This window comes from Phyllobates terribilis, unplaced genomic scaffold, assembly GCF_046119375.1.
Source record: "Phyllobates terribilis strain yellow unplaced genomic scaffold, ASM4611937v1 Scaffold_11__3_contigs__length_659146591, whole genome shotgun sequence".
NCBI classification, from domain to species: Eukaryota; Metazoa; Chordata; class Amphibia; order Anura; family Dendrobatidae; genus Phyllobates; species Phyllobates terribilis.
In genome coordinates, this window is record NW_027362771.1 from 333,082,528 (window position 1) to 333,106,022 (window position 23,495).

The following is a 23,495-nucleotide window of genomic DNA, read 5'->3' on the forward strand; positions in this document are numbered from 1 at the left end:
AGGAGCTAACCGGAGCAGCGCTGCCTGAACTCCAGCGAACCCGCTTATGCAATGACGGGGCTGCTTTACGGCCCCATCATTCTAGCGGCGGCAGCGGTTCAGAGCGGTCACATTCTATGTGGCTGCTCTAAACTGGAGATCATCGTGAGACACTCGTGGACTACTACGGAGGGGTAAGGATAAGGTTGTGGTTTATTATTTTAGATTTTATTACAGGAGATCGATGGCTTCGGGGAATTAGGTGTCTAGGTGAGTATAGGTGTATTTTTTTATTTTTTACTTTATTTTAGGTGGCGATCGGCGGGGACAGGTAATGTATAAACTAATTTATTGTAGGTAACCACTGGCGATCAATGAAATGTATTTAAAATTTATTGGGGACACAGTAGGGCAATTTAAATAGCAGGATCAGGCTGATGGGAACTACTGCTCCCATCGAGCTGATCCTGCAGGCACGAGTGGACAGGGGACAGACATAGGCCGATGGGAGTAGTAGTGTCACATCGGCCTATGTCTGCCTGCACGCACACACCCCCCAGACATCGCACAGACACCGCGCACACCCGCACACACTCGCAGACATCGCACAGACACCGCGCAAACACCCGCAGACATCGCATAGACACCGCACACACTCGCAGACATCGCACAGACATCGCACAGACACCGCACAGACACCGCACACACTCGCAGACATCGCACAGACACCGCACACACTCGCAGACATCGCACAGACACCGCACACACTCGCAGACATCGCACAGACACCGCACACACTCGCAGACATCGCACAGACACCGCACACACTCGCAGACATCGCACAGACACTAATCATGACGGGCTGATGGTCTGGGAGGTGAGGCTGACCTGTGCGGCCGTGAGAAAGTTCATGTGAGTTCATGCAATGCAGTCAAGCATGAACTCACATGAACCCTCTGAGGGCACCGCGGCTACTTCAAATGAACAGCTGATCGGCATCACCTGATACCTCAGCTGTTCATTTGAAATAACCGTCGGGAAAGCGCAGCACAGAACGGGAAAGCCGGCGGGGAAGTCTTTTCACTGCCGGCTTCCCCGCCGGGTCCTTCGCTTCCCACTCCTTGGTGCTGTGCTCCCCACCCGGTCCTAACTTATGATCGGGATGGGAGGTGGCGGGGGGAGCGGAGGATAGGGGTGGGAGGCTGCGGGGAAGCAGTATGGGGCTGTGTGATTGTTTAAAAGCCGGCAGCTTTTTACAGCCCGCCGGCTTTTAAACAATCAGGAGAATTCTCTCACGCTGGGATGGCATTCTGATGACAGGTTGGATCGCAGCTGAGCGCTGCCATCCAGCTTGTCACCCTTCAGAGACACTGCAGAGCGCAGGCATTATGGGAACTTCCGATTCCGGTATTCGATATTGTAAAAGTATCGGAATTAAGTATCGGAATTCCGATACTGAAATATCGGGTATCGGCCGATATTCGCGGTATCGGAATGCTCAACACTATTCATGACTGATACAGAGATGTGGACAGTGCCACCGAAGACCGCTGGCAGCATCAATTCTGTTAGTTGGTGCTGCACTGCTCACTGGTCTATACGGAGATCTGAATGGAGAAGTTATATCACTGTGGCTGCAGCACTCACATCACAGAAATTACATAGTTCAGCAGTCAGGATTACACTTTCATAGGATTAGATTTACGGCTCTGCGGAATGTATCCCTCATGTCAGTATTAGATACATAGCTATGTGGACAGTATCACACAGGATAGGATTATGTGCACAGGTCAGCGGACAATTACTGTGATGTGAGCAGAGCAGTCATGTCATTGCAGATACTGCACTCAGATCACAGTAGTTACTGATGAGCACAGGTTCGGGCACCAGCGCTATACGGAGGAGATTACATTCAGTGACGTGAATTCACAGCTGGCTGAAGTCACTGCCTCAGCCCTAGTATTCAGATCTGGTGCGGCTTTGCAGATGCAGCACTAAAGCCTCATTCAGATGTCCCTGCATCAAGGACGTCTCAATAACGCTTTACACTGACTTACCTCTGCTCAGCGTACAGCAGTGAGACGATATCACTACTATGCTGTGAACACAAGCAAGAAAGCGATGGGAGCACAGGTTGGGCCGCCTAAGATTGTACTACTAATACGAAGGTACTGACCTGTTTTCACCACTATATGAAGTCACTGCGGCAGCCCTGCTATCACCGCTCAGAGCAGGACTATAGAGGTGATAGTTTCCAGTGGTAAGAACAGTTAGGAAGTATTGTATTAGTTGTACAATGTCTGGCTGCCCAACTTGTGCTCACTGCCGCTGGACACTGTGTGAGCGGTGACAGGAGTAAATTGTAGCTCAGAGAACAGATGGGCTACAATAAAATGGCAGCTGGCTCTGCCCACAGCTGTGAGCTAGGTAGTCCAAGGGGTGTGCCCAGTTCACACCTGAGGCAGTCATAAAACAGGAGATGCAGTCAGACATTGTCCATAGTCTCTTATGCACTGGGGCTGTGTAAGTGTCGTGCTCTGACATTTACACACCAACCCTCAGCAGCTGCAGAAAAAAAAAAGTCAAAACAGTAAATTTTTATTTAGCTTTAAAATAAATTATAGAATTCAGACAAAAATTGCGACACGTTCCCTTTAACAACAAACAGAGGGAGAACAACTTAAAAAAACAAACAAACAAAAAAACAAGAATCATGTAAAATAATAAAAGTAATAATACTTTACCATACCAATCCCTCGCCACCCCTGTCCCAACCTTTCCCAGGTCCCCAGCCAGTTTCTGTACTTATTGCCCTATCTGCATGGGGCAGGGATTGGCTGCAGTGGTCACATATTCATTCAAATGGAAAAGAAAGTACAGAGACGGTCAGGGAACATGAAGGAAGCCGAGGGCATTGTTATTACCATTTTTAACCCCTTTCTACTATGTAATCCTTGGCTCTACAGATGGCCAAAATCGATTAGAAAAGTTGTAAAACAATTACAACAACTTTTACAATAATTATTGAAGAAAATCACAAAACCAGATTTCATTGTCCCAAAACTTAAATTTTAAGTTACATTGTCTTATAGAGTTTTTCCAGTTTTTTTAACTAAGGTGCTCCCATGGCACATCATGACCACAAGTTATACACTGCAGGGAACCGGAGTAACCGCACGGACAAGAGTTCTAAAAAGCCACTATATGAATTGCACGGAGAAAAGGGGAACAGATCACTTACTTCTTCAATATTTCTTATCCAGTTTTTAATATTGTCAAATGACTTCTCATTGGTGATATCATACACCAGCATGATACCCTGGAAGAAATACAAGAAATACATTCACTGCTTGTGATAAGCCAATCCAGCTAATAAATCAAGGTGTTTGGAGAGAATATGTGTGAGATATATGGGATGGAGGTCTCAGCTCTACGACCCAATCTACTGTGATTAAGGTGGTCCCCCAACCCACTATCTGCCTGGAGTGGAGTCCAGGGCATCACTACCACGTTGTGGACATTTTTTTTTTCTTACCTTAAGGATCCTGCTACTAATTTAGAAGTAAAAGTTGATGTGTACAATATATCAATACGTTTAAAAAAGGGTTTGTGAGGAGCTGCCCATTTACTAAAGACTTTTCCAGCAAGGAGCACCGATTTTCGTAGATCTTATTGTTGTGTTTTATTAGTGATTTCTTGCTGTGTTTTATTGTTCTGCTTGCTTGTAAGTATGTGCACTAAGCAGTTCTGCACATTCAGGGGGCTGATCCCAGTGAAGGAGAAAAGAAGCCACATGTTTAGGGAAGAGTTGATGGTATGTCGTCGAATGGGATAGGATCTAGTCTGAGGACCTGGACCATGGATGGATTGATGGCTTATGGAGTAGAGATCGGCTGCCAATTGGGCTGGATAAACGTGCTACAGTGGTGGGATCTGTCGTCTAAATTTGATAAACTTTCTTAAAGGACTGTTGCTACTGGATACCTGTGCTTCTATCATTTTATCTGTCATATGGAGGATCGTGAACTGTGACTACAGACTATACTATCTGGAGCTATGAAATGTGTGGGCCAACCAAAAGCTGGGGGACAGTGAGTATCGGTTGGCACAAAGGCAGTGTAACTACCGCCCTGGGGATCTTGTGGACTAAGACAAATGCATTTTGGACATTTACCTGGAATTGCTGTATTACCATGGATGTAAGGAATAAAATAGTGTTGCATCGTTAACCTGCCTAGGTGATTTTTGAAACCCACAATCTCAGATCTTCACAGTGTTGATTCAATCTTTTTCCATCATTGTACAACTGACAAGCTGACAGAAGAAAAAAAAAAAAAAAAAAAAAAAGACAGCTTTTTTCCCCCCAGTGCCACATCTTTCTAGAAGGTGGTGTCTGGTATTGCAGCTCTTCTCCTATTTAAGTGAACAGGGCTGAACTGCAGTATTAGACATATCCTGCAGACTTATGAGGAGTCGTCTGTGGGGAAAAAAGAGCAAAACCATTTTTCCCTAATCCTGGAGAACCCCATTAAGAAAGCATATTAAAATTGTCAAAAATCAGGGTGGTCAAAGTCCTGTCAATATCAGGAGCCATTATAAAGCTGCAAGTGAACTTCCGTATGTGCGCATAGAAAATAACCAGAACGTTGCCAGTAACAAATTTAAAGGCACAGCAGCTAAATGGCTTCTGAGATATGTCCAGTCCCGATAAATAGTGTACGTGCATAAAAGAGGGCAATGCGGATTTAGGAAAGCTTACATAGAAGGAAACTGGATACTTACCATAGCCCCTCTGTAGTATGCTGTAGTAATAGTACGGAACCTCTCCTGCCCCGCTGTGTCCCTGAACATACAAGAACATGAAGATGTTTATCATGAGACCTTAAAATACTCTATACATGAACCATACATTCACTGGAAATCAAGCTGTATTATAGTAGAGCTTACCAATGAGTAACACGGATTAATATGTTCGTTTTTTGGGAACACATTCCATTCCTTTGTTGCAGAACTACAATACTCAGGAAAGGAAAATATATCTAACTATACATTACCTACACACGCACACCACTCAATTGTTTAAAAGCACCTCTCCAGTGTTTTTTTTTTTTTTTTATTACACCGCTGGAGTGGTGCTTTAAATGTAAGTCCCCTGCCCCTTGTCATATACTCACCTTCGGCTGCCTTCATTGGTATCCCGCCGCACCAGTCATGCCTGCGAGCTCCAGCATACCCTGGAAGTCACTTTTCAATAAAGAGGTCTACGAGTTCCTCATTCTGGCCGTCAGAGACTTGTATTGAGAGCTTGTGAGGGCAGCTTCTGAGTTCCGGCTGTCAGAAGCTGCGCTCACAAGCTGGCGCCGCGGCACTGCAGCGGTGCTAAAAACCGGGGAAGATGCCGGAGGGCAAGTATATCCCCGGGGGCAGGGGTCTTACACTTAAAGTGCACCCCAGTGCTGAAAAAAAACAAAAACGCTGGAGTGGTGCTTTAAAATCTGCCATGCAGTTCCACAGATATGGGCACCTTTGTATTTGGTGCAAATTTGTATTGTTTTTACTAAGGGGGTGTGCTTTTAGATGCTCTGCATAATTAACCCATCAGCACCGCCCACTTGCCAAAGACTACAATAATTAGCCTTAAATATGAAGGCCCAGATCTGGACCTGTATGGTGGATTTTAATTAGAATGCTATAGCTATAAAAATGGGATTTGACCCTCTAACAAAAAAAAAAAAAAAACACTTACAAGGGGCATTCCCACCTCCAAGATCATATCCCCAATATGTAGTAGGTGTAATAATAATATTAGTAACTATCTCCAAATAGAAATGTAGTATAGTTCTTTTGATTTGCAGTCGCTGACCTCATGTGCAGGGCATTACAGTATATAGGTATCCATAGTTAGTTGTTAGTGGTTGTAACCACCTGTCACTATATGAGTGGTCGTAACCATGGATACCTAAGCTACTGCAATGCCCTGCATATGGGGTAAGCGACACAGATTATCAGAAGAACTATACTACATTTCTAATTGGAGTCATTTTCTAATATTACTACACCTGCTACATATTGGGATAGGAATACCACTTTATGCTCATGCCCTATAAAGATATATTGCTCAAACAAAGGCCTTTGTCAGTATCTTTATCGTCATGCAGAACTCCGCTGACAAGATAGTGTCCTCCCTGTATCTAGGTAACCCTTAAATACTTTTGCCCTGGTGATTAACGTCTGAAGCCTCTAATAATCCTTAATATATTCCCATACTCCCCTGATGAGTTCACTGTAACCGGTGGATGAAACGCGTCGGGCGGGAATTAAGGCACATTTTATAGGACAGGACCATACTTTGGGACTGTCCTTGTCAGGAAGGGAGACTTACACGGGGCACAACAGGGTAGTCCTGCAGCGCCACATATCCTGCCCTCCCTCTTGATATTATGGACGGCTTGCTCTGGACATCCAAGGGGTGAGACCGAACCATTTTTATCAATGTGCACTGGTAATATCTTGAGCACTTCATCATATTTGTTATGGGATGTTTTGTCCATTATATTTTGCCCCTGTTTTTAGACAATTATATTAAAAGTTAGGTTTTAATTTCTACTATTCTCTATCCTTGCTGCTATTCCTATAAGAGATATATCAAACTGATGTCCAAAAGGTCTAGCAAATATCTAAAATAGCCCTAACTCTATTTTTTTTTTAAAGGAACAAATATTGCACGAGTTCCAAGAATCCTGGGTTAGAAGGTCTACTTCTAGGCTATTAAATGTGTTCTTCAAATGGAAGACCAAACCATTCTGCCTTATAAAATAATTAACTACGAAACATGGCGCCCTAAAACGTCATTGTGTTTTCCAGGCCAACATAAACCATCTACTTAGCTAACGCCTGCTCATAAGTTATCAGGAGAACTATGCTACAATTCTAATTGGAGGTATTCGTGAATATTATTACTACACCTACTACATATTGGGATAGGATCATGGAGATGGGAATACCCTTTAACAGGCACTGCAAGATAATCGTGAACCAACATAGTTAAAAATGCTCGTTTCACAATTATCTTGCAGTGTAAACAGGCTGCCGATCAGCTTATGAACAAGTAAAACACTCGTTCGTCGGGTGAAATGATCACTCAGTGCACATCTGAAGAGTGGCGTGCCTGTGAAAAACAGGCTATAATACGAACACCTACAGATCTGACGTTGTTTAACAACGCCAAATCATTAAAGTTAAGCGCACCCATATACTCAAAATGTAGCTGGGTCTGCAGAGAAATGTCTCCTGTGTGTGGCCCAGTCTCTGCTTGCTAGCAATTATCCTCCTCAGTCCCGAGCCTCTCATGCAGCCAAATCAGTTCTCATACTTTGCACTGACGAGGGCCAACAGCCTGAAACACCGTGTCAGCAAATTGAGATTCTGGTTTGGCTTTTATCCTACGTCATATTGCACAACTCATCAAAGGGTTGATTGTGACTTGTAGGATTGCTGCTTCCAATAGGTGGCGCTATAGAGTTCAACTCCTCTTTTTTTCTGAAGAGGCAATTTGCATAGCAATTATCTGAAATGTTTGGAATCCCAGTGAAAAGGAAAATAGTAAATACCAAAAAGAACCTAAAGAAGAAAGGCGGTAACGTACCATATCTGAAGCTTGATCTTTTTTCCATCTAATTCGATTGTGCGAATTTTAAAATCGATGCCTGAAAAGGACAAAGAGAGAAATCATAACCACCTTTATTAGCCACCCATAGAGTCAGATGTATTGTATAGACCCCCGTCTATATATCACACACATCATATTATGTTCACAAGAGCCAGCTTCTTTATTTCAGGCAGGAAGTGGCCTGTGTGCGTCATGGTTTGTACAGAAAGTCAAGAGACCACTTCCCGCAGTTCCTGACAGCCCCGATCTGATCCAACTCCCACAAGGCTCGGATTCATCACGAAACTAAATGTGCAAAACAAGCAACACAAAGACCTTATAACGCCAGAGATCAGTCATCACTGTGCAGGCAGCAAACGCAGAGGAACAGAATGGAGGAGATAGTAGGATTTACAGCCAGAGACTTTTTGCACCAGTTTGACTATTCATTGTAATGACCAGTTGGGAAGTGTTACAGCAGCTCTGGTCAGGAAGTGCTGCGCTCTCCAGTTATGAAACCTCTAAGGTCAATCATGGTCAGCACAGCGGGTAGTTTCCAGATTACACAATGACTTACTGATGGAAACCTGACTGAAATAATCTCAATTTACATCGGCTCATACATCAGACAACAATGGACCTGCTGGGGACTGTAGGCCCATACACGTCAGATAATGATTCTGGAAGAGGCTCTCAAAAAAACACACAAACACCCAGACGAGGCGAGCGTTCCTGAGTCCGGGGGAAGAGGAGAGATTGGCGTCAGCCGGACGAGTGTATAGCCGATGCCTATCTAATGCGTATGCTCAGTTTCACATAGATAAAGGAGTTTTCTGACCTTTTCAACTAGCAATGAGGTCCTGATCACTGGTCACCTGAGAGCGAAGGCCTGCGATTGGATTTGATAGGTCAGAGCAGCCAATCAAAATAGAATTAAAATTAACGTTTACAGTAAACACTGCGAAGAGAAAAAAAAGAATCAAAAAATGCCAGAATTGCGTTGCGTTTTGGTCACCACCTCCTTTCAAAAAATTATGATATTGTCATAATTGCACTGATCTGGACCAATCATGTTTCCAGGTCATTTTTACAGCACAATGAAAGCCTTAAAGACAAACACACACATGGGTGAATGACAATTCCCCCTCCCACTTATTGTACTGAAAATGGGGAGAAACAAGTGGCAAAATGAATGATGTCATTCAAAACCACTGCTTACCACGCAAAAACATTAAAAAAAAATATAAGCCCACATATCAATGTTGATGGTAAGAAAAAAAAAATTCCTGTTCCTTAAAGAGTTAAAGGAGTTTTACAAAAGTTCATTTTAAAAATTGGCTGTGTCTGACCGTACGGAACATACCACATCTGGGCAGGGGAGGAAGCAAAATACATTACAAACATTATAGCAGGGGATCGCAGAGGCTCCATTTTGTGAGGTAAAACATTTCACTGCCTGTTTTTAAACAATATTTTACCTCACAAAATGAATCCTCTGCGATCCCGTGCTGTAATGTCTGTATACTCTTTTGCTTTCTCCCCTGCCCAGGAGATGTGGTATGTTCCGTACACGGTCAGACACAGACAATTTTTTAAAATAAACTATTGTTTGTGGGAAACCCCTTTAATGAGATTCTTTACTTTTGTAGAAAGTGGCCCATGATGTACAAGAGGTTGGGGAGCAATGCCTGAGAAACAACCCAGTTTGTGTCACCTACAGGCGACCATGTTTTTTTTGTTTTTTTACTGGATTCCTCTACATAAAACAGCGCAATCTTCAACAGTACTCGATACAGTAAGAAAATAAAATAAATGCCATTTGTCAAGTGATTACAGCAGCATTTTCATCTGTCTTTTTGCCATGTAACTTATTACACAGTCAGAATGCTAAAAAAAAAAAGGACGATTACAAAGAAGACTCTTTGCACACCCCGTGATACATCATTATGTGGCGCTAAATGTCAAAGTCCAGTAACTTTGGACTCCACATAAGAACGTTGCTAGAGATAATCTATGACTGCATCACATCAATAGCCTTTGCAGCAAGTAGTGCGAGTCCGCTGCAACGTGCCTACATGAGGAATTTCTTTCCTGTGGCCAACAAGGAGTTAAATTGTTAAATTGAAGTATTCACAAGAAAGCCTGTAATGAGGGAAATCTTGAAGGCTCTGGAGGTGGAAGTGAGGGCGAGAGGAAGGCGACGGTGTCAGAGAGGGAGATAATGTGGCTCTACTAGGCATCTGTGGAAGTCCCCAGGATATATTGTAGTGAGAAGAACAAGCCCCAATACACAGAAATGGTAACTATGTATACTATGTAGAAAGCAGCAGCACATCAATCTGTGCAAATATGGCTCCTGTGACACCTCTCCTCTCAGAATACACTGATTATTAATGTTAGCATTTCTAGTGTGCTCTGCGTACATTCAAAATAGATCGCTAGCTCAGGAGAGCAGCTTGGCAGCTCCTGTGTACTGCATATGAGTGGGTGTAAATGCAGTGTTACCATGGAGGAAGTGCTAAAATCCAGCCACCGTGAGTCATCACCTCTCTCAGACATGCACCCCTGTGCCACACATAGCAATCAGAGCAAAGTTAGCAGAAGCCATAACACACACAATGGTTTACCACCTTATGATTAATGGAACAAGTGCAGAAAATAAACATGTTGCCTGCAAATGTGCAGGAATGTATGTGCAGTGCCACCTATTATTAACTCAATTCTCCATTGGGGTGTAATAACTAAAGGTCTTCAGCAACCTACACAGCTACCCGATGTCCCACGCAGCAGGTATATGGGATTGTTTCACGCCCACCCAATAGGGCACAATGCCCTGTATAGCTTGTCTGGACCATAATTACTTATAGGTCACAGAGTAAAGTGAAAGATCTCATCTAAAAAATGTCAGATTTTGACATTTTAGCAAAAAACGTTTGTCAGTGTAGTCAGCTGACAGTATTTTAGATTAAATATAATGTACGTTTTATAGGCAAGAAATACACTATATGGATGAAATAATTTGGACACCTGCACATTATCCCTACAGTAGTTTTTAGAACATTTTATAGGTAAAAATTTGGAGTTTGTCCCCGTTTCACAGCTATAACAGATTCCACAAGATTTTGGTGGGTGTCCGTGGGAGTGAGTTTTTGCCCATTCATCCAGAAGAGCATTTGTGAGGTCAGACAATGGTGTTGGATGAGAGAGCCTGGCTAGAAATCTTCGTTCTAGTTCATCGCAAAAGTGCTTGGTGGGATTGACGTCAACACTCTGTGGAGGCAATCAAGTTCTTCCACCCCAAATACACCCTCGCATGCCTTTATGGACTTTGCCTTGTGCACTGGGGAACAGAAAAGGGACTTCTCCCAAGCTTCCAAAAAAAAGGTTTCCAAAATGTGTTATGCAAAAGTAGAAAGTTTTCCCTTCTCTGAAACTGTGGGGCCTAGACCAACCCCTGAACAACCACCATATCGTATCATCCCTCCGCCACCAAACTTCACAGCTAGCACAGTGCAGTCAGGAAGATTACATTCTCCTGGCATTCGCCAAACCCAGACTCATCCATCAGTCTTACACCACTACAGCCAACACTTGGCATTGTGCTTGGTGATGTAAGGTTTGGATGGAAACCAATGCCAGGAAGCTGCTGGCGCAAAGTTTTGGTGCTGATGTTAATGGCAGAGGAGGTTTGGGGCTCTGCAGTTACTGAGTCTGCAGGACGTTGGTGACATATACACTACGCACCTCAGAACTCAGTGCCCCCGATCTGGAACTTTATATGGTCTCCTCTTCATGTCAGGGGTGCTGTGGTTCTTAAACGCCTCCACATTTTAATAGTAACAAGTAACACTCACAAGTGATCGTGGAATATTTAGACGATAAGAGATTTCTTGAACTGACTTACAATGATGGCGTCCTATTACAGGACCACTCTGGTGTCAGTGAGCTCTTAGAATGAGCCAGTCACAATTATTGTGAATCTATACATATAGACACAAGGACATCTGTGATCCCTCTAGACACCAACAAAGAGGTTCTGCATAGCAGTAGTGCAGCGAAGGGAAAGAAACTCAAAGGTCGCAGGGGAAACGAGCAAAGAAGTGCTGGACAGATAGTATCTAAGACAGAACCACCGGCTTCACGCAGGGTAAGCATTTCAGCAGATTTGGCACAGTCTGACCAAACACGTAATGAAGTACCCAGACTATAGACATTGATGGTTTAACTGTACGATGTGCTGCACATGACTGATCTAAGGAGACAACCTTGTATTTGTCTTTTCTGAGACCCAGCACGTCTCCCAACACTTGAATAGTGATGCCATACAAATCACAGTAGCCGGTCAATAGTGGTACGGTCACAAAGAGGACCCACCTGGGTATGCAAAAAACAGCAGTGCAGCCTCGTTCAGGCACAGAGTCCTCTTCCTAATGAGTAGAGGTCTTATTGGTCCTACTCCCACCGCTCAGTCATTAGGGCACACTCTGATCAAACTGGGGCTTAGCCGTATGGCAAGTCAGATGGATTCTGAGACACGCCTCCGGGCTCATCGGGGACCTGTGCGCCGCTCCGATCATCATTGGTGCTTTGGTTGGCTGCATTTTATGAATAACTGAGAATAATTAGGGCATAAATTGGCCAATACATGTGTACTCGGCAGCCACGGTAAGACGACTCTGGTTGCTGGGAACCTATCAAGTGTGAATCCTCTCTTAGACTGAAGTCTACATGTATATGGGAAGGTAGGATCCTGCTAGAATTAAAACCACCTGAGCTCAAGGGTGGAGTGCTCAGTTAGAAGGCCTATGTATACAAATATCAAAAGACTGACCATCACTTCCAAAACAGAAAACTGGTGTGTACAGGTGCTTACTAAGAGTAGCCATCTCCATATATAACTAACAAATAAAGTAGCACTCTGTAGCGCTATAGCATGTAAACATGAAATACATGAAATCTGAATTGCATTACTGCTTTAGAAAATAGGAATAACTGAGAATACTTAGCGCATAAATTGGCCAATTCATGTATACCCGGAAGCCACGGTAAGCAGACTCTCGTTGCTGGGAACCTATCTAGCCATGGAGATGGCTACTCTTAGTAAGCACCTGTACACACCAGTTTTCTGTTTTGGAAGTGACGGTCAGTCTTTTGATATTTGGCTGCGTTATATGCACAGGCCCCGCACACATGTACGAGGGAGTTCAGTACAAGTTGAAATACATTTAGGCTAGGGCTACATGGAAGCAATTGTATCGCAACTTTAGGGCTGTGATTCTGTTGTAAAATAAAACAGCCAATTTTTGACAAGTCGCATGTGATGTGCATTGAAGTCTATGGCAAGTGAGGAGACTTGCAACAGAAAATCCAACTCCTTCGGAAACATTTGCGTCTGTGTCGCAAGGTTGCAGTGCGACACCATAAGAAATCATTAAATGTGATGTTGCAATGTGACACTGCGAGTTCAGTGTCGTCTGACAAACGACGTCTAGACAGACTAACAGATGGAAATATGCAAATCCAACTCAGAGATTTGCCAAATGTACACTGACTGTTCTCATAGGCTGAGGATTAACGATGTGCCACTTCACCAACATGTCTTACTGACAAGTCAGGAGTTTACCATTGTTTAAAGCAAATCTTAAATTTAACATGTCATCATTCTCAAAAAAAAAGAAGAAAAAAAAAAAAAAAAAGAGTATAATATATATTAGAGTTGGTGCAATTTGCATATCCCATTCCATTGACCACAATAGTGGTCTGTGGCACCTGCAAAAGAGGGAGTAGGGGTGGGGGCGTTACCACCTCTTACCTGCCGACATCCGTAGCTCTTCCTTTCATTAGCTAGTCTGGCGCAACGTCATATGTATGTCACAGCAATCAATGATGCTGCACCAAGCTGGCTAATCAAAAGAAGAGCGGCGGATGTTGTCCAGTAAGAGGTGGTACTCCCACTCACGTACAGCGGCTACAGACAACTGTTGTGGCCGATGGGATGTGATGTGTGAATCCATTCGCACCAACTCATATATATATATATATATATATATATATATATTTATTTCTGTTTTCGTAAGGACTTATATTGCTGGTGAACTACCTGCTACAGATGGATATGAATTGTAGACATAGACAGATGTCGGTCTCTATGATACATTTATTTATAGAATTCCATTGGGTCCCCAGTGAAAAAAAAAACAATCAATGACTTCACATCATACGCAGTGACGGCATGGTATATCTGATCCTCTTATTCATCAGTATTCATTCATTATTTTATCATTCTGTTCTATATATCTGGCTGACTAACTGTCCCCCACTCGGTGGAACCTATTAGTGTCACCACTCCTTCCAAGTAAGCCCAAAGACAAAATGCTTTGAGTTACTTGCACAGTATAATGTAATATATATTATATATACACTGTACTAGAAGAGTACCATAGACAGAACTAGGATTCTATGCAGAAAATCTTAAAGGTAATCTGTCAGTAGGATCAACCCTCCTAAGCCATCTATATGGGCATGTAGGTCATAGGAAGCTGAATGAAATTATATTTTGATATCTTCAATCCAATCTCTTATTCCAGAGAAATCAACATTTTTATTTCATGTAAATGAACTGTTAAGATCTATGGGCCGAACACAGATCTGCATGTCCTCTCTCCTGATCGCACTGCAGAGCTGTGGGTGATTACAACTAACACAGTACAGCAGAGCTGAGCTTTGTCTCATTACAAACACATTTGCAGATGCAGCTCTCCTTTTCTGCTGTCAGTTCAGCTGGAGAGCTGTGCCTGATTAAAACTAACTCTTCTTCAGTTTCCATCTCACAGGCAGCCAAAGTGAGAGGACAACTGCACATATATTTGTAATGAGACAAAGCTCTTCTGTACTGCCCCTCACCACACACCGACTCCCTGGCGATGGAAGCTGAAGAAGTGTTCGTTATAATTAGACACAGCTCTGCAGCAGAGCTTACAGCACTTTTAGATGACAACTTCAGATGTGTTTGCAATTTGACAAAGATTAGTTCTGCTGACTGTTATTTAACTGTCAGTCATTACATGTCTAACACTGGTAACGCCCCCTTTCATTTAAAATAAGTTTTGAAGGCAGATTCTCAGAGAGATCTATGTCCGACACAAGGATCTGAACAGCTCAATTCCATATTAAGGAAAATGGCGATTCTTTACTATGAGCAGCGATTCTACGGAACCCTTTAGCACACCATGTTGTGATCATTGAAGAATTTAAGGGGTTGTCCACTTTCAAAACAAAAAGAGGTCCCCACCCTTCCTGGGTCCAGTGACGGATCTCTGCTACGGCTTCAGTTTCAATGCTTTGGCTGCGGCTATGAAGTCACTGCCGAGGCAGACAGCACAAGTCGCTGAGCAGTTGACTGCAGCGGTGAGTTGCGCTGTCGACATGAAGTCACTGCTGCAGCCAAAACATTGAGACCCGAGAGGCGGTAGAGATTGGTTTCTGGACCCAGGGAGGATGGGTACATATTTTACAGTGTTTAGTGTCCACTATTCTAAAAGCGGACAAACCCTTTATAAAAAGAAAAAAAAAAAAAGAATCTGTCTTGTACAGCGATTACATAAAAACATAACATTACAAATCAAAAATTGCAGATGACACGTGGGTTCAGAGATATATTCTGAATGTCATATTTCTGATGGGATTTTACCCCAAATATGAAGTAACTGACAACTGCCTTATATAGGATTTTTGCCCTTCTCTGGATCACACCTTTTGAGATTCTCTAAAATCATTAACTATGTAATATACAGATAATGCTTTAAGTAATATATATATATATATATATATATATATATATATATATATATATATATATATATATATATATATATATATATATATATATATATATATATATATATATATATATATATATATATATATATATATTAGTACAGACCAAAAGTTTGGACACACCTTCTCATCTAAAGATTTTTCTGTATTTTCATGACTATGAAAATTGTACATTCACACTGAAGGCATCAAAACTATGAATTAACACATGTGGAATTATATACTTAACAAAAAAGTGTGAAACAACTGAAAATATGTCTTATATTCTAGGTTCTTCAAAGTAACCACCTTTTGCTTTGATGACTGCTTTGCACACAAAGTCATGAAAATACAGAAAAATCTTTAGATTAGAAGGCGTGTCCAAACTTTTGGTCTGTACTAATATATACATACATACACATATATATATATATATATACATACACATACATATATATATATATATATATATATATATATATATATATATATATATATATATATATATATTAAACAGTTTGCATCAGATGAAACTCCTGCTTAATAGGAAAATTAAGCATTAAAGGAGTATTCCCGTCACCCAGATCCTATCCCAATATGTCGTAGGTGTAATAATAGTAATATTAGCAAATACCTCCAATTAGAAATATAGTATAGTATTTTTGATGCGCTATGTCTCTTACCTCATGTGCAGGCATCGCAGGACCTTAGGTATCCATGGTTACGACCACTAGCAACTAACTAACTGTGACTTTATCAGTGGGCGTAACCATGGATACCTAAGGTCCTGCGATGCCTGCGCATGAGGAAAGAGACATAGCGAATCAAAAATACTATACTATATTTCTAATTGGAGGTATTTGCTAATATTATTATTGTTACACCTACTACATATTGGGATAGGATCTTGGAGACGGGAATACCCCTTTAACTCCGGCTCCAAATGCTGAGTGGTGGCACCTACATAACACCCATTAGTATAATGCAGTAGACGCACTTTATCTCTTGATAGCTGCACAATAAAGGCAAGAAAACAACAGTAAGGTATGCAAAGGAGGAATAATAAAAAGAATAAGAAAAAGCCAGCATCAGATCTGACCAGCCTGGCAGAAGCTGCTCCAGACATGGCACGCTGCCAGGCACTTCTTTCTTATGGTGAACCTATCTTAGATCAATATTTTAAATCAAAATTATTATGTACACCAATATAAATCTGACACATTCTACGACTCCTCTTAGCCACCCAATACTTTCTAGACACTTTTCAAAACGGTCATGTGGGACTCAAAAGTGTCTGAAACACAATTATTATTTTTTTTTTTTGCACAATTTGAGCCAGATACATTTTACTTAGTAAATCTCCCCAAATTTGTGTTTGAATACTTATAATAATTTTTATTTCTATAGTGCCAACATATTCCTCAGCACTTTAGACTTGCACACCTTCCTATTAAAAAAAACAACAATTCATTGAAGATGCAAGTCATTAGGCTTCATTAACATAAGTCGCTTAATTACCACAACAATCACAAGGTAACATTATAGGAAGTTGATCAGTGCTGGTGTTACTTGTACTCATGGCGTTATCCCGCACTGCTGCTGCCGCATGCGTCCGACAGCCACGCTCACCATTGAGTGCACGAGTTTGCGGTAAGACCAGCTTCACACATCACACCAGCTTTTACGTGTGCCATCTCCCATTCCTGCAGAGGGATCACTAGACCCATTACAATGAAGATGCATTCACTTTTTTTTTTCTCCCTTCACAAAAGTCATTGACTTTGGTTCCAAGTAGGACAGCTCTCAGTTTGTGTTTTATTTTTATTTTTTATTAATGGACTGACTTTGTGCAAAAAGAAAAAAAACATAAAAAAACAAAAAAAACACAGACATGTCCTACTTTGATCCAAGTCAATAACTTTGTGAATAAAAATAAATTCTGGATCGCACAGTCATCGTCTGCTGCGGGTATTTTACTGTACTATTTAATGGCTAGGAGACGCCATTTTTTTTTTTTTTCTTTCATGTAAGAAAAAAACAGAGGAAACAAGGATTGTAGCAACTGACAAACCAAAAATGGGTCCTGCACACTGAAAAAAAAAAAGATAGGAGAAAACAAAAAACCCTGACATGCGAAACCGGCGTTAGGATACGTTCCCACAATGAGTTTTTGGTGAATTTTTACGCTGCGTATTTTCAAAAAAAAAAAAAAGCAAGTAACCTATTTTACTTAATGGGCGCAGAAAATCTGCAACATCAAAGGCTCATCATGGGAACGGAGCCTTAGGGGATGTGCACAAGATAACTTTTTTAGGCGAATTCCACCAGAAAAGGCACTTAAAAAATGATAATGAAGAGGAAGACACGCTGCTGACACAGTCAGTCTTTTTGAACTTCATGTAATGGCTTCAAGCATCGAGAGCTGTAAAGCAGGAAAAGAAGTGGCCTGAACATTCTTCAGTTTGCTCCCGATTGGAAGTCACTCATTATTTTATACATACAAGTACAAAACTAAAAAAAGGGCGGTAGTATTTTCCCGAAGTGTCTTCTACTTACAAAACTCTGTGGGTATGCTGGCATGTAAGAGACGTCGGGTGCAAATACCTTCAGGCAGTAATCCCACCATAACCACCAATGAATGCACTGGTCTGCGGTTACACTGAGGCGTCAGCTGCAAATCTCTGCGCTCATCTGCTGATGCACACAGTAGCGCAGCGTGTGAACGCAGCCTTACATGTCACAATGACGACTGTCAGGGGCTCACATGTAGGATTTCCCTCACTTTCATTACTGTTGCCATCACCATAATTTTTCTGTCCACATAAAAGATGTTTTTAACCAACAGGCGTGTTCTCAGCTCTTACACAACCATCACTTACAGGTAAATCTGGTTGTTTTTTTATGGGACCTGCATTTTTTGCTCATGTTTTGCACACCACAAATCATGTGATTCATAGATCACGTTTCAAACATTCTTCTTAAAAATCAGGTGATTTGTAAAGTTATAAAATGTATCAAAGATTGGTTTATCTCTGGGAGAAAAACACCACAAACAGCAGAAGAAATGCCAAAACTAATGTGTGCTGCGGCTGGGAAAACCATAGGACAATCAAAGAGAAATGTCACTGTAACAATTGCTCAGCGCTCCAGAGCCAAAGCCTTCATCTATCTGGCTCACACTTATTATTTTTTATTTAAACCAGTAAAAAAAAAAATGTTTAAATAAAAAAAACAAAAGTGTGTGAGAGAGAAGACCTTTAAAGGCCAGGGAAAACACACAGCGCTGGAGGGAAAGTTTACTAGTCACACGAGTACTTGCTCTGCCTCTGTAGTCATCATCGCTGCCACCAGAATTTATCCGCACAGGGCTGAGAATTTCCCACTTGTGGCAATCCTCCGGTATGTAAGATTATGGCCTCTGCCGTCTGCATCAGTCTAATGGGCACTAGATGGATCACACGTTGCCACATAATAGCTTGGTTTGAAATTTGCTCAGCGTCGTATTCATACATATAAGCATCAGTGTCTCCAATATGACGACAACTCAAGTATGTGACTAATGGGGGCCTGTGCATGAATAAAATGAGCAGACTACCAGACATTAATGGAAGCAGCCAAATAAGACTTACTGGCTAGTGTTACCCAGAAAAAGCCCCCATGGGCCCACCATCCATCCACCCCATGGGCCCACCATCCATCCACCCCATGGGCCCACCATCCATCCACCCCATGGGTCCACCATCCAGGCCCCCCACATGGTCTTGAAGTAGCATTAGATGCCTGAGGGTGAGGGAGTAGCAATGTGTGCTCTCGCCAGCAGCCCATGCCTTCCTATAAGCTGGTGTTACTATGGCTGGTGGCATGGCATGCTCTTCTACCCCCTGCAGGTTACAGGCAGAATGTGCCCATCTCCCGGGCATCAGCTGGTATAGGTAGTACACAGCTTCATACAAGCTCTGGGGCAGTTACTGGGAAGTTTTGCATCCAGCCCAAGGCACAGTAGCCGAGTCTGGCTGGTACCACAGCTCCAGCTGGCAGCGATCACACATGGGGCGCCCACAGGAGGCAGAGGGCACGCAGGGTAAGACCTGTGTACGGCCACACTGAGCTGTAGACGGGGGAGGTGCCAGCTGAGGGCACCGGGGCTTGCCATGCTCAGCTGCAGCAGCACGGGTGACAGTCTGGCTGTAGGCTGGGAGCCGGGGAGGAAGTGAGCAGTGGGTGTGGTGAGAGCACTGACCGATGGTGGAGATGAAGGTGGTATTGAAGGCGTCCTCGCTGAACCTGAAGAGCAGGCACGTCTTCCCGACCCCGCTGTCCCCTATCAGCAGCAGTTTGAACAGGTAGTCGTACGTCTTCGCCATCTTCACACTTTCCTCCCAGAGAACAAGAGCCACCGCCGGCCCGCGGGGACGGTTTACACCAATCGGATGCTCAGACTGGGCACCCTGCCTGTGACGTTACCTTTCCTTCCACCTGAGGACCAATGACAGCGTAGGGGCAGGACTCCACGAGCCTTGTCACCCCGGAGACGGGTGACGCGCCCATACTATCCTCGCCTCTCTAGCTTACTCGTTCGAAAAGGATCACGGGAAATGTAGTCTGTGCCTGTAGTGAGGCGAAGCCACGCCCCTTCCGGCTATGTATTGGTAATACGTTAACGAGCAGCTTCATGGGATATGTAGTCTTCTGCATGGTGCACTGTGCCGTTTTTGTTTTCATAGCGCGTAAAGACTAGACCGAAAGTGCGGCTGTTCTGGCCCGTCACGGCGTGCGTGGAAACATAACTGTTTCTACGTGCTGAATTCACACTGGCGGGACCGGTTCACATTGGTTTTCCTTCATTCGGTATAGCTGAGGGACTAACATAGCCATAGGCCGCCATTCACCTGGCAGACACACGGGCTGATGTCACACAGTGAAAGCTTAGGGAAGCTAGCGGTGTCATCAGAAACGGGGGAGACCCTCAACCTCCAAATTTAGGGGTGGTAACCGTCCAACGAGCTTTTATGCAGCTGAGGGTGAACTAGAGACCCCTCATCTGCACACACATTATAAGGGGCACTATTAGTATCAGTGCCAGTGTGATGTGTATAAGGGCTGAGTCCCCTATAGCGCTGTATAGATTGCTTACTACTGATTCGGGGGATGGCAGACACCCTGTAAACATTGGGCTCTGGGGGAAACACAAGAATAGGTGGTACCCCATTGTAGGCGCATGCCATAGGTCATGGTGTCACTTCTACATCAGCGCCACACACCACAGAAGTGATCAGCATCGGACCCCCTCTAGCACGGCATGGGTCTCCCTGTATGTGGTTTTTACATACACAGTGAAGCAAGTGGGTAGCTGAGGGTCATAATAGTAATAATAATTTTATTTCTATAGCGCCAACATATTGTGCAGCCCTTTACAATTCAGCGGGGACTTGTACAGGCAATAAAGACATGACGTGATTCAACGGATATCACGAAGAGTCCGGGCCCTGCTCAGAAGCTCACACTCTAGGAGGGCCATGACAAGCCATTCAATTTTTTTGTATACTGAGAAATAAAGAGAGAAAAAAATTTCCATGCTTCTCATACCCATTAGACAGTGTTTTTTTACCCACTGTTTTGCATGGGCGTGTTTGATCCATGACTCAGTTCAAAAATGGCCGTGTCTTTTTCCAGACATTCAGTCCGCAAAAAAAAAAAAAAAAACCCATAGTCTATAATGTGCACATATTCTCTCTGTGGAAAACATGGAACATGTACATGAAAAATGGATGTCTCAATGAGCCCTTAGTGACAGGTTTTCTTGCCAGTGGGGGGGCACAGGCTGTGCTGCAGGTCCCCAGGTCAAGTCGATTCTGGCAGAAAAAAAAGTTTGGTTGGGGGAGAAGCGCATGCACTACTGGCTCTTAGTTATTATTATTATTAATTTATATAGCGCCATTGATTCCATTGTGCTGTACATAAGGGGGTTACATACAAAATAAGACTATCACTACAGTAAACAAAGTAACAATGATAGACCGATACGGAGGGAAGAGGACTCTGCCCTTGCGGGCTTACATTCTACAGGAATAGGGAGGAGACAGTAGGTTGGGGGGTTGCAGTAGTAGTTGCTTCGGCGTTGTTGAGGAGGCAGCGGGGTCATTACAGGCTGTAAGCTTTCTTGAAGAGATGGGTTTTCAGGTTCCGTCTGAAGGATCCGGATGTGGTGGATAATCGGACGTGTTGAGGCACAGAATTCCATAGGATGGGAGATATTTGGTAAGTGCAGTGGGCATTCTGCCGCCCAAGGTTTTGGGGGCCACAACCTGTCAACCAATTGTGCAGCTTAAGGCTAAGTGCCCACGATGCAGAAATGCTGCAGATTTTTTTCCGCTTCTCCCTGGCAGGAAAAACGCATGCGGATTTTACATGCGTTTTTCCTGCCAGGTGGAAGCGTTTGTCAAGAGTTTTTGCATGCATTTCCGCATGCGGGTTATCAAGCGCTTTTCCAAGCGATTTTAGCATCAGTTGGAAAAGTGCTTGACAACTTGGTCACACTATATAAATCCATGCAACCGGCATGGATTTTTATAGTGTGACCAAGTTAATAATTACAAAAAAAGAATAAAAATGGTAAAAAATAAACATTATACTTACCTTCCGATGTCCCCCGGTCTTTTCTCCGGGGCGTCCGGTCTCTTGTACGGCTCGCGATGGTCTAAAAGGACCTGCGGTGACGTCATTTAGTCATGTGACAGGTCACGCGACCGCTGACGCCTCCTCTTCTCCAGACCTGTACATTGAATCGCTTCATATCCACGTGTGCACATGGAGTCATGCGGATATTAAGCGATTCAATGCAAGTCAATGGCGGCAATTACGCTGCGTGTTCGCAAAATTAATGGACATGCTGCGTATTTTTCCGCAATGATAATCCGCAGCGGAAATTTCCGCAGCATGTGCACAGCACATGCGGATTATCATTGGGGACCATAGGGCGCGTATTACCAAGCGTTTTTTAAGCGTTTTCGCTGCGGAAATTCCGCTGCAAAAATGCTTGAAAAACGCATAGTGGGCACGCAGCCTATTACAATGAAGCAATAATTCTGTTATTTTAATGCATCTCCACTTAGTTGTGCAAACCAGGGCTATGGAGTGGGTAAGCCTCCAACTCCGACTCCTCAATTTCCCTGACTCCGACTCCCCTGCCCTGCCTCACTACTGAGCATGTACATAAAGTGCAGCACAGATTCATCTCAACTAAAAGCCGAGATCCTTAGATCAGGAACAGAACAGACATTTATAGGACATTTCATAACTCTCCCAAATTCTTATGAAAACATTTACAGCACGTCCTGCATTGTACTACTGTACCCAATTTACTATATATTTTCAGAGTCGGTCCATTTTATACCGACTCCACCAAAATGGACACCGACTCCACAGCCTTAGTGCAAACTGTGGACTAGCAGACTCCCACCAACTAAGAGGAATGACAAAGGAGCTGTATGGGGTTAATGCATGATACCCTAGCATTGTAGAATTTAGGGAATGCCTGCAGCAGTGGTGGCCAAGATGGCTGTGGCTTCCTGGCCTGTGAAGATATTGTGCCTGGTTGTCTAGCGTGACTATCCGGCTTTACCAGTGCCCGCCTGTATTATAACTCTTTATTGTAGTTTGGGAGGAGGGGGGTGTCCCTTGGGTTTAGATGGTCTTTCTTTAAACATGGGACATTTGTTCAGCCATTGCCCTGCTGCGCGTGGGCGAAGCTTCGGACACAATGTCACAGCACCATCTGACCCTGCCCTAAGGCCACATCCAGATTTCTATGTATCACTAAGGCTATGTGCCCACGATGCAGAATTGAAGCAGAAAATTTCCGCAGCGTTTCTGTATGTCCTTGGCAGTAAAAACGCTTGCGGATTTTACACGCGTTTTTTAAGCGTTTTTAGGCTGTGTGCCCACGTAGCGTTTTTCAAGCGTATATGCTGCGGAATTTCCGCAGCGTAAACGCTTGAAAAACGCATGTATATCCGCACCCCATGGTCCCCAATGGCATTCCGCAATGTCAATG

The 23,495-nt window shown here is 43.3% G+C and overlaps 1 protein-coding gene across 1 annotated transcript in view; it reads right to left on the reverse strand.

Annotated features, from left to right (window-relative positions):
- The window catches only part of RAB8B (RAB8B, member RAS oncogene family), a 39,304-nt gene extending 19,390 nt beyond the window's left edge, over positions 1 to 19,914 (reverse strand). Inside the window, exons 1-4 of the mRNA XM_073652708.1 lie at positions 19,683 to 19,914; positions 7,625 to 7,685; positions 4,762 to 4,822; positions 3,221 to 3,298 (exon numbers count right to left, since the gene is read on the reverse strand). Coding sequence (XP_073508809.1) covers positions 3,221 to 3,298; positions 4,762 to 4,822; positions 7,625 to 7,685; positions 19,683 to 19,806 — 324 coding nt within the window. The 5' untranslated portion in view covers positions 19,807 to 19,914. The remainder of the gene's footprint in view (positions 1 to 3,220; positions 3,299 to 4,761; positions 4,823 to 7,624; positions 7,686 to 19,682) is intronic.
- Positions 19,915 to 23,495: the final 3,581 nt, after the last annotated feature.